The 12641-nt window shown below is 44.7% G+C and overlaps 1 protein-coding gene across 2 annotated transcripts in view; it reads right to left on the bottom strand.

The window, feature by feature from the left end:
• The window catches only part of itprid1 (ITPR interacting domain containing 1), a 282117-nt gene that overhangs the window by 222759 nt on the left and 46717 nt on the right, over positions 1-12641 (bottom strand). For both annotated transcript variants that reach the window (XM_078216648.1, XM_078216649.1), the window contains exons 2-3: positions 7146-7345; positions 3924-3972 (exon numbers count right to left, since the gene is read on the bottom strand). In XM_078216648.1, the coding sequence (XP_078072774.1) occupies positions 3924-3972; positions 7146-7302 (206 nt within the window). In that variant the 5' untranslated portion in view covers positions 7303-7345. The remainder of the gene's footprint in view (positions 1-3923; positions 3973-7145; positions 7346-12641) is intronic.

The raw sequence follows: 12641 nt of genomic DNA, 5'->3' as shown, positions 1-12641 counted from the left end.
TTGAAGAATAGAACTTAGACTGGAGGACAGGGTAAAGGGTCAGGTTTTAAAGATTTTCTTACTTCTAACTGAGGCTAACAATTGTAAAGCATTCAATAAAGTTGTATCGACATTTTGCAGCAATTTTCTGACAGAATTAATTCTTTGAAGTAAATAGCTCTGCAAAACAGTAAAAACTGCAATATTGTACTTTTCAAACTTCTCTGATCAGGATGTTGCTTTAGCGTTCACTCTGAATTTAATGTGGCTATGTCTGATCAGATTCCTTCATATCGACAAAGTTCAGTTTCAAAGCCAATAAAGCATCTGCGTGAGCAGACCACCTGGTGTCACAAATTCTTTTGACTGTCAAATATCTTCCATGTCCCTGCTCGAAGCGTGATTGCAGCACATTCCACCAGTCCAGTTGCTCAGTCCTCCTCACTCTCAGCCCTGGCCTCTGGTCAAGTCGCCCCGCTGCTCCCCGAAAACCATGACAATGCCTGCTTGGCTCTTGTACCGCCTGACTGCTCATCTCTTGCTCGGGTGGCAGGGCCTTAAGCCTTGGTGACTGCGTTTGATCCTAGCTTACTGCCTGGCTGCTGCTGGCTTTATCTGGCCTGGCCTCCATTCTTTCTTTGGTCGGTTGCCCGGCCGCCCTCCTCAGCCCTGGCCTGGAAGTCAGCAAATTCAGAGCTACCAGCCTGCAGCTCTCTGTGTTTCATTGCAAGTCCTCTTCTGTCTCCAGGTGCTTAATTTCTCAGTTTAGGGAAGGACTAGAGTGGAAAACCTCCTCTAGAGTCTCCCTTTTGCGTGCGAGTGATTATATCCTGGATGTGAAGAATCATATTAAAAATAAACAGCTGTACAAAAATAAATACCTGAGATTGCCTGCAGCATGCTATTATTAGAGTTCCCAGGCACATCATTTATTGCTTTGTACAGGAGGCTGAATTGAAAAACAAACCAACAGATGAGGCAGTGACATTTTTAAAAGATGCAACTGTGGAGGATGGGGGAGACTATGTCACAGCCAATTAGGTGCTGTACCCTTTACATCTGGGATCTGGGTTAAGTTCAATCCAACCCAGACTGATAGATTGACTGCCAACTGTAAGAATCCTTCTTGAAGTGACATTATTGGGCAAAGATCTACAGCACAAAGCTGATCTTAACGTGTCATCGAATGTTTGGTTTGCGTAATGGCTAATGCTTCACTGATCCATTTTGTTCTGTAGCAAGTTGTGGGTGGCACGGTGGCACAGCGGTTAGCACTGCTGCCTTACAGTACGAAGGACCTGGGTTTGATTCCCAGCTTGGGTCACAGTCTATGCAGAGTCTGCATGTTCTCCCCATGTCTGCTTGGGTTTCCTCCAGGTGCTCCGGTTTCCTTCCACAGTCTAAAAGACATGCTGGTTAGGTGCATTGACTATGTAAATTCTCCCTCAGTGTACCTGAACAGGTGCTGGAGTGTGGCGACTAGGGGATTTTCACAGTAACTTCATTGCAGTGTAGGCCTACTTGTGACACTAATAAATAAACTTGCAAAAAAAGTTGTTTGTTTTAGCCCAAACCCATCAGGAAGAATACAACACGGACTCAATGAGCTGAACAGCCTCATTCTGTCCTGTAATCATTCTGTGTCATCAGGTTTGAATGCCAAAGTGTGTGTTTGATATCAAAGACAGGTTCACTGGCTGTAAACCAGCTTGATTGAAGGTTTGGCATCCAGAGAGGCAGCCGCTGTCCAGAGGAGACTGCAGGACAAGATAGGTCAGTCCCAGGGTGTGGGTTTGGTGGTCAGAGGCCAGAGTAAAGGGTCAGAGGCTTAAGGGGGAAGGTTGGGAAAAGATTGGAAGGGGGAAGAGTGGTTGTATCTGATTGCAGACTCGCTGGATCCCGCAGCTCAGTGGAACGATACTGAACTGAATCTGATAGTCCTCTGCTGTGCTTTCAGAGGCTCAGTCAGACTTGTCAGACATGGTCACAATGACAGGGTGTCTGAGGTCTCCTGGCTTGATCTTCTCCTTCCAGATAAGGAAAATGAGGCCATGTATTTGCACCAGTACTGCTTCTCCACCATGTTTTAGTGATCCATACACACTTGGGATATGGCCAAGGGGTTGACAATGCTTTCCTGCTGAATTGTATTGAGAAGGCCAAGGCCTTTGTCACACCGGGAAGAATGTTGGAACTGATCCTTCAGAAAGAAGGAGTGCCAGAGAATTTAAAGCCAGTCTGTGTCAACTTTACTCAATAAACTGCAGCAGAACAGTGCTCTGAATACAATGCAGTTACTTAGAAATTTTGAGTTCAACTTTGCAACCAGGAAAACCTTATCCTCATCACTTAAGGAAACTGAACATTTCTTTTCAACTTGACACTTCAATGCTTCAAGAAACCGCTTTCGATTTCTGAGTGGAATTCGCTTCTGATTACTCCTATCAACAGGAGCAGCCATTTTTCTTCAGCCTCATTGTGATTAGAAGTTGTCAAATTCTAGAATAGTATGGAGACGAGGGAGGCCACTCAGCCCATTGATTTTATGCTGTCTCTTTCAAAGAGCAATTCCAATTAACCCCACATTCCAAATCCTTATTGCATAAAAAGAGCTTTCCTCATATTATCTCTGATTGCTTTGCCAGTCACCTTCTGACTACACAAAAGAAACGTCGAGTGTTCTGGTTGTCGGCTAACTCCTGTGTCTCTTGTGCTCTCTCCACCCACCAGCTGTTCGCCGCCTGTAGAGCTGCTCTCGAGTTGGGTTGCTGTTTCAGGCTCCGAATTGCTTTGTGCTTACGGCTTATGAGCTCCTGGATATCCTGGTCGCAGGTGCTGATGATGGAGGCTTTGGGGGCACATCAGTTGCTGTGGAATTTCTGCATCTCTGGGTCACTGAGTTGCCAGGCTGGCAGTGAGGCTCTGGCTGAATAGGGTCTTTCAGCACTTCAGCGTTGATTTTCTTGTGGCATTGTTTATTTTGCCATTGCTACTTTGGGGTCACATTGATGTTGATCACAGAGTGGATTAGACAGTGGTCCATCCAGCAGTTGTCAGCTCCTGTCATGATGCAGGTGATACACATGTCCTTGCAGTTCCTCACTTGGATTATGGCATTTTGTCAGGAGCAGGTGGCTGTTACTGTTGGATTTCCCTACCCCCCTCTCTACCCATTATTCTCCCCAGAGACCTGTGTTATTTCCAACTCTGGCGTTGAAGTCACCAAGAAGGATCAGTTTGTCACCTATTGGGACTCAGGTCAAGGATTGTTCAAACTAGAGTGAAATTTCTCTTTGAACTTGTTTCTCGCTTCCAGTGTTGGGGTATATGCGCTGAGGTCTGTAGCGCATGATTCTGGGCTAGGGTGGGCTGAAGTATCATGAGGCATTTGTTTATCCCACAAGAGGAGTCTCTGAGATGACCAACAAGTTTGTTTTAATGGTGAAACCAACCCATGGATGAGGCGGCTGCCTTCTGGTTTATCTTTCCAGAAGAAGGTACAACCGCCATCTGGTTCCTTGAGCTGGCCTTCTCCTGCCCATTGGGTCTCACTTAGGGCAGTGTGATGTCAATGACAAAATGCCTGACCTCCTGGACCACAATTCCAGTATGCCATTCCGGTCTCTCACTGTTGTGGTTGTACATGGGGTTCGGACATTTCCGATCCAGAACGTCATTTTAAGGGGTGGAAAATGACTGTGTGTGAGTTATTTTAATGTGGAGTGGCTGTTGCACACCAGCTACCACGTGGCTTTGATGGACCAAAGCCTTGGTCCAAGGAGGATTTGAATGGTAATAATCATAGGGATTGAGGAACAGCTAATTCATGATGATTATTATTATGTAACATAAAGAAGGTAAGAAAGAACAGGGAAATAATGGTTCTACTTGGGCCCAATTGGAAAAAAAGCTTTGCAAATTCTAGGTAAGAAATGATTACTCACAAGCAATTCATGTTGAGCCATTCTTGAATACTCTGTTCCTTGTCATCTCCTTTGGAAGCACAAAATCACAGATACAAATCAGGAAGACCATAAGGCAATTTAGTTCATCCCTCCCTCCATAAGAGCATCCAACTCTTTCTTACATGATTATAGTTTTAATTTCCACTACTACCCAACCCAAAGTCCCTTCCGCATCTTGATCAGCCTTTGAATGCGGAGCTCCCTGATAACATTTAATGTCATTTTTAATTAATTTCATTTGGTAATTTATTGATAATACAGTTAAAACAAACAGAAACAATTTGTTACTTATCAGATTTTCATTTCCCAAGAACTCAGGAGCTTTCCATGTTGTAATCTATCTCAGATATGCACTGCAATACTGTCAGTTCAGATAGCAATGTTAGTAACTGTGGAAACCATGGTACCTCAGGTAAACATTATTTAAAAATGTGATCCTCTATTCAAAATTATTGATAAGCAGCCTGGATCCATTTGTGCTGAAATTTATTTACATGGCAAATAAGATTGATTCAGCATAGCATACTTGTGACTTTAATTATAAGTTTAATTTTCTTTGAATTTGTTTTAATAAATCTGCAGGATGCATTACACCATCAATAAATTATGTAGCTGAAGATATAAGTCCATGGCTGGGATTTTCTGGTCCAGTCATGGTGGGACCCACCATGGGATAGTCAACAGTTCAGCCAAAGTTCATCGACTTTCGGTGGGACCGGAAGATCCTGGTGGCAGGCAGGACTGGAAAATCCTGGCCCATGTCCTATTGACATTTAAATCAGTTGTTGTTTATAATTGATTCTGTTTCTCTAAATTTTGCTCAATGATTGCTGGGGCTGTTTTGGCTCTGCCCTCTTTTGCCACCAGAAATTTATCTCCATAGACAACTTTCTTTATCTTTTGGCTTTTCCATGTTCCAATGAGTCACCACAATGCTTTCATATCAACCATCGCTTTTTTTTAAAGTTTAGCTTGTGATTTTACAGCTAACTCTCCCTATTTAACTAATGCACACTGGCTTGCCTGCACCAGTGGCTGCGTTTTTTCATAGCCAAGTCCTGAAGTGGGCCTTTTAGTTCAGGGACAGAAGAGTTACCCAGTGAGCCACCCTGACTTACTACTTTCTTCCATAGACAACAAGGTTATAATTGCATTTTCTCCCACACCAATTAATAAAGATCGCCTCTCCAGCTCTTTTTGTAATATTTGCCAAGTAAAAGGTTCTGATAAATTGCAGTGCTGGGTGTAAAGAAATATATTTTTCTAGATTTTCACATTGAATGGATGTTTAGCAACTAACTGGTTGTTTCACTCATTTATGAAATCCCTATTATGTATTTTATAAATTCTCCCTCCACCTGGACCCCTCCCTCTGGCCTCTTACCTACTCTTGATCTGTTTATTGAGAACTGTCAGTGTGACATCGGCGACTCAATTTCTCTGCTCCTCTCACCCACTCTTACTTGTCTCTTTCTGAACTTGTTGCACTACGCTCTCTCAGGTCCAACCCTGACTTTGTTTTCAAACCCCCTGACAAGGTGAGGCTGTTGTATTCTGGCATAGGGACCTCTACCTCGCAGAGTCTGAGCGCCAATTCTCAGACACTTCCTCCTACCACCCCCTAGATCATGACTTCACTACTGAACATCAAGGCACTGTTTTCAGGACTGTCACTGCCTTCATCTCCTCAAGGATCTTACCTCCACACCTTCCAACATCACAGTCTCTCAATCCCAGATATCCTGCTTCTACCTCCTTCTCCAAATCCACAAACAGGACTGTCCCAGTAGGCCTATTGTGTTAGCCTGTTCCTGCCCCACAGAACTGATTTCCTCTTATCTTGACTCCATTCTCTCTCCTTTTGTCCAGTCCCTTCTCACCTACATCCGCGATTCTTCTGATGCCCTACATCATAACAGCTTCCAGTTCCCTGGCCCAAGCTGTCTCCTCTTCACCGTGGATGTCTAATCTTTCTGCACCTCCATTCCTCACCAGGATGGCCTGAGAACTCTTCGCTTCTTTCTCAATCAGAGATCTGAACAATCCCCATCCACCACCACTCTCCTCTATCTGGCTGAACTTGTTTTCTCACTCAACAAGTTCTCCTATAACTTTTCTCACTCCCTGCAAATAAAAGATGTGGCTATGGGCACCCAAATGGGTCCCAATTATACTTTTCTTTTTATGAGTTATAAGGAGTATTCCCTGTTCCAGTCCTACTCCGGCCCCTTCCCACAGCTCCTTCATCGGTACATTGATGGCTGTTTCAGTGTCGCTTCATGCTCTCGTCTAGACCTGGAGAAAATTATCAATTTCACTTCCAATTTCCACCCATCTATCACCTTCACATGTCCATCTCTGACAACTCCCTTCCCTTCCTTGACCTCTTTATCTCCATTTCTGATGATAGACTGTCCACTAGTATCCATTACAAGCTCACCAACTCCCACAGTTACCTTGACTACAGCTCTTCACACCCCACATCCCATAAGAACTCCATCCCATTTTCTCAATTCCTTCGTCTCCTCTGCTAATATGTCTTCCATAATCATGGTTTCCCAAGCACCGTGGTTGACAAGGCTCTCATCTGTGTCTGACCCATCTCCTGCGCCACTGCGCTCACCTTCTCTCCTCCCTCCCAGAACCAGGATAGGGTCCCTCTTGTTCTCACTTTTCACCCAGCATTGGAACTCCTTCCCCATACATCCTCTTACACTCCCTATGCCCCATCCATGTCACCTCGCACCCTCACCCACCTTTATGGCTGCTAATGCCCCATTTAAAGAGGTGCCCCCACCTACCCCCTATGGCTTCCCCTTGCCACCATGCCAAGATATGCCCCTCACCAACCTATTATGACCCCTCATACCAAGCCATGGCACTTCCAAGTCCATTCATCCACAATACATTGTATGGAACCAATTAAACCAATTAACCCTGTAATGGCAATAGTGTGTGTAAAAACAGATTTTAAGATATATTTAAGAGAGTGTAGCATCCACTCTCTTAAAAAATCCCTTTTTACTTATAGCTCAATAAAGGAGTTAATTGTCCAGACCCTTTTGAAGTATCAATAGCAAAAACTGCATGTACTTGGGGATTCTAGAATCTTAGAACCCCTACAATGCAGAAGGAGGCCATTCGGCCCATTGAGGTTGCACCGACAACATTTCAGTGACAGTAATATTGTAGATCCCTTACCGTTCTTTTTGCGGAGAATGGGAGGCAGATCATCTCCTGCTGCTCCTGGTGAACTTCTATCCACTACTTGCCATGCCTCCTTCATTGATGTTCGATTCACTCTCTCTGTTTTGTCTAAGTTGCTAAGCACAGATGGATTGACTGAGACTGAAAACATTTTCTTGATAGCTTGGAATCTTCTGGCGACATTTAAACCAAAGCTGCAAAATATTGTGAAAAGTATTTATTGTCACTCTTGCAAGTACCATCAGAAAACAGACCCAAATCCAGCTTCCGAGATTACCTCAACCTGATGTTGGATTATACCTTTAATCAGCTCAGATACTTGTATTTAACTTGTTTTTGTTTAAGTGGTACCATCTCCTTGGAGGAACATACACCATATTTGTAGCATCAGATAGAAAGAAATGTCCCTCTCCTGTAAGTCTTGCCCACATCCTTCAATCACCCAGGAGCACAAATCATACGATTGCAAGTATGGCCCTCACAAAATTTCATGGAAGGAAAATTGTTGCGATGTGTTTGTGATTTATTTTCCCTTCCAAAAACCAATTCCTCCTTTAATCTTCAGACAAGAACTAAAAACTCGGAGATTCCTTTGCAATGGTGACATGCCCTATCAGTGACACTGTAATACATTTCACTGTGGATTATACCATCACAATGTCTGTTAAAACAAATGAGAAAAGATATATTGAACACAAATTAATTTGGTGCCATTTTGTTCTCTTTATATCAAGTGTTGAGTAAACTTAATGAGGCTAAATAGCAGATAACAAGGGCAGAATATTCTCAGTTTTGGCAGAATGGCAGAGCGGGCAAGAGAAATGGGGTGGAAGCCAGCCCCCTCCCCTGCCCCCCCCCCCCCCCCCCCCCCATCACTGCTGCCTGGGCACTGCTAAAAAGCATGACCCTCCTGGATGCTGTATTCACTTGTGTACCTCTGGCGAGTTCGCCGGGTGCAAATTGTGGGAACCTGTCATGATTCACGTCAGCGTGCCCTCATGACGGCATGAATGGACACTCTAACAGGGGCACTATCAGGTGTAAAGACCTGACAACATTTAAATTCATTCAAATGTGGATCTCGACATTCAATGTTGGGATTCCCATTACTTCATTGGGGAAGAAACAATCACAAAGGGAAATTCTGCCAGCATAAAATGCATTTTGGGACTCTGACTGCTGCGGGACTTTGTGCTTCCACCACCAATCTCACCTCCTGAAATTAAGAGTAGAAAATCCACGCCGCCCCCCCCGCCCCCCCCCCCCCCCCGCCCGCCGCCCCCCCCCCCCCTGCCCCCCCGCCCCCCCCCCCCCCCCCGCCCCCCCCCCCCCCCCCCCCGCCCCCGCCCCCCGCCCCCGCCCCCCAACAGCAATTCAGTATTTTTATACATATTTTCTTCTCAGGCTGTATTCATTGTCCATGGTGTGATTCAGTCATATTGGCACTAAAGGAGCCATTTGTGCACTGAATTCACACTGGTTCTCTGTAGAGCAATTCAGCCATTCCCCCACTTCATTTCTGTAACCTTGCACGTTATTTCGCCCATCGAATTTCATAGAAACATAGAAACTAGAAGCAGGAGTTGGCCATTCGGGCCTTCGAGCCTGCTCTGCCATTCATCTTGATCATGGCTGATCATCAAATTCAATATCCTGATCCTCCCTTCCCCCCCTTATCCCTTGATCCCTTTAGACCCAAGAGCTATATCTAATTTCTTCTTGAAATCAGACTACATTTTGGCCTCAACTACATTCTGTGGGAGTGAATTCCACCGTGCCACCGTGCCTCCCATCACTACATCATTTTTTTAATGGTTATTCATGTTTGTAGTTCACCAACCTTATTCACCACGCTGTGTATTCTAAACTTGTCTATGTACGCTTTATAACTTGTTGGTCTGCTCCTATCTAATACGAGATTACTTACTTCTCTACTACTGCCCAACTCTCTCACTTCTTTCAGCATCTTATTCCCCTTTTCTATTTCTATAATGCCCGTAGGGCAGTACACTGGTAGTGGTTAGTACTACGACCTCACAGCAACAGGGACCAGGGTTCAATTCCGGCCTTGGGTGATTGTGTGGAGTTTATTCTCCCCTTGCCTGCGTGCGTTTCATCTGGGTGCTCTGGTTTCCTCCCACAGTCCAAAGATGTGTAGGTGAGAGGGATTACTGGGATAAATGGCAGGGAGTGGGGGGGGGAAGCAGAGTTTAGGGGGAGAGGGCAGAGGGGTGGGCCTGGTAAGGTGCTCTGTCAAAGAGTTGACGCAGACTTGATGGGCTGAATGGCCTTCTTCTGAACTGTAGGGAATCCATGATCTCCCTGAAATTTTAGTTTAAATTCTCCCCAACCACACTGGTGAAATTCCCCACAAGGTCATAGTCCTGTTTAGGTGCAAAAAAATCCTTTTTGAATAGGGTGCCTCTTGCCTTCGAACCTGGTCCCAGTGCACCAAGAAATTGAAGCCCTCTCTCCTACATCATGCTTCAAACCACACATTGATCAACCCTCTCATCGTATTTCTACTCCCTCTAGCATATGGCACAAGGAGTATTCCAAAAATTACAGCCTTTGAGTGTTTAAACTTACCTGTGCAGCCAATGAGTTCCCTTCACCTGGTTCATCTTTTTGAAATCCTATTGTAAACCTCACCAATGCTCCCAATGCGGAAGGAACGATACATGGAGAAGCCCACTAATGCTTTAGAATAGATTCCCAGGACATAGGCTACAAGAGTCTCTAATGGCAGTAATATAGGCTCAACTCTATTCAGTGGCTTTTCTTCCCTAATTATGTCATAAGCTATTTGCTAATGATTATACAATGCTGATCTCTATTTGTATTTTCTCAGATAATGAAGTAGTCCATGCTTGCACGCAATGGTCTCAGGTGAAGGTGTTAAATTGGGGGAAGACTAACTACAACAATATTAGTAGTAACCATGATGTGGAGATGCCAGAGCTGGACTGGGGTAGGTACAGTAAGAAGTCTCACAACACCAGTGAAGAAGGGAAAGGGTTAATGTATTTTGTACCTAAAAGGTTGAACTTTGTACTTAGAATGTATCACAAGCATGACCCTTCATTATGGCTAATCCCCTTGTTTATACTGCTTCTGGCATGAATACAAGTTATTTATTCATGGTTTCAATCTTTAACTTCATTCTTATAAAGACAGACAGTTAAATATAAATGTAATGTTTGTAAAGTCTTACCTTTTCTACAAGCTTGTGTGTGGTTTGAGGAAGGAAGGCAATTACAAGATGTGGGGCATGATAACGGCCGTTTAAAGGAGGACTCCCGCTAGGCCAGCTACAATTGTGCCGGTAACTTCAAAGGAAGGACCGTGGAAGAACAGGAAACCTAAGACTGTATCATGAGAACTGCTGCTTCGTGATCAAGGACTGTTGTATGGACTTTGATTCATGACCATGTTTGTGTCGTGACTGGTGCTGGGAGTCATAATGTATATATATCCCCACTTTTCTGTGTTCAGAGAGAACTTTGGCTTCCGCTTTCAAGGGTCAAGTTCTCCCTCAAGCTTGTGAGAATAAAGCCTATTCTATTTTGACTCATACCAGCCCCAGAGGTATTTTTTACCTACTACAACCAGGTTTAAAGTCCAACAGGTTTATTTGGTAGCATGAGCTTTTGAGTCACCTGATGAAGGGACAGCGTCTCAAAAGCTCATGCTACTAAATAAACCTGTTGGACTTTAACCTGGTGTTGTGAGACTTCTTACTGTACAACAATATTAGGCAGGATCTGGAGAAATTAGATTGGGGGAGGCTGTTTGAGGGTAAATTAACATCCGACATGTGGGAGTCTTTCAAAAGTCAGTTGAGTGGAATTCAGGACCGGCATATACCTGTGAGGATGAAGAATAAGTGTGGCAAGTACCAGGAACCCTGGATTACAAGGGATATCTACTGATGACCATGAAACCATTGTCGACTGTAAGAAAAACCCATCTGGTTCACTAATGTCCTTTAGAGAAGGAAATCTGCCATCCTTACCTGCTCTGGCCTACATGTGACTCCAGATCCATGGCAATGTGGTTGACTCCTTAACTACCCTCAGTTTCAAGGGCAACTGAGGATGGGCAATAAATGCTGGCCAGCCAGTGACACCCATGTCCCAAGAATGAATAATAAAAAATATTATGAGCCTTATCAAAAAGAAAAAGGAAGCACTCGTAAGGTCTAAAAGGCCTTAGGACAGATGAAGCCCTTGAAGAGTATAAAGAAAGTAGGAAGGAACTTAAGGAAGGAGTTAGGAGGGCTAAAAGGGGTCATGAAAAGTTCTTGACAAACCAGGACTCAGGAAAATCCGAAGGCATTTTATATGTATGTAAAGAATATGAGGGTAGCCAGTGAAAGGGTTGGTCCACTCAAGAATAATGGTCGAAATCTATGCATGGAACCAGAGAAAATGGGCAAGGTACTAAATGTATACTTTGCCTCAGTATTCACCAAAGAAAAGGACTTGGTCAATGAGGAGCCTAGGGTAGGGTATGTAGATATTCTGGATCATGTCGATATCAAAAGGAGGTGGTGTTGGGTATCTTAAAAAGCATTAAAGTAGATAAGCCCGAGGGCCTGATGGGACCTACCTCAGAATACTGAGGGAGGCAAGGGAGGAAATTGCTGGGGCCTTGACAGAAATCTGGCTACAGGTGAAGTCAGTAAGAAGTCTCACAACACCAGGTTAAAGTCCAACAGATTTATTTGGTAGCAAAAGCCACTAGCTTTCGGAGCGCTGCTCCTTCGTCAGGTAATTGGGAGTTTTGTTCACAAACAGTGCATACAAAGACACAAACTCAATTTACAAAATAATGGTTGGAATGCAAGTCTTTACAGGTAATCAAGTCTTAAAGGTACAGACAATATGAGTGGAGAGAGCGTTAAGCACAGGTTAAAGAGATGTGTATTGTCTCCAGACAGGACAGTTAGTGAGATTTTGCAAGCCCAGGCAAGTCGTGGGAGTTACAGATAATGTGACATGAACCCAAGATCCCGGTTGAGGCCGTCCTCATGTGTGCGGAACTTGGCTATCAGTCTCTGCTCGGCGACACTGCGTTGTCGTGTGTCGTGAAGGCCGCCTTGGAGAACGCTTACCGAAGATCAGAGGCTGAATGCCTGTGACCGCTGAAGTGTTCCCCAAGAGGAAGAGAACACGCTTGCCTGGTGATTGTCTACCGGGTGTTCAGTCATCCGTTGTCGTAGCGTCTGCATGGTCTCCCCAATGTACCATGCCTCGGGACATCCTTTCCTGCAGCGTATCAGGTAGACAACATTGGCTGAGTTGTAAGTGTATGTACCGTGTACCTGGTGGATGGTGTTCTCATCCTCTGGTCAGGGGGTTCCGCTGCCTGTCTGCGGCCGATCCCTCCTGGCACCATCACTGGTACACAATCAGCCACAGCCATCTCTCCCACTCTCTCGCACCTGCAGGAAGAGTAATCTGTGGCTGGTAGTGTACCAGTGACGGT

The sequence above is a fragment of the Mustelus asterias genome, chromosome 7 (assembly GCF_964213995.1).
Source record: "Mustelus asterias chromosome 7, sMusAst1.hap1.1, whole genome shotgun sequence".
Lineage (NCBI taxonomy): Eukaryota > Metazoa > Chordata > Chondrichthyes > Carcharhiniformes > Triakidae > Mustelus > Mustelus asterias.
This window is presented reverse-complemented; position numbering and strand designations above follow the sequence as displayed.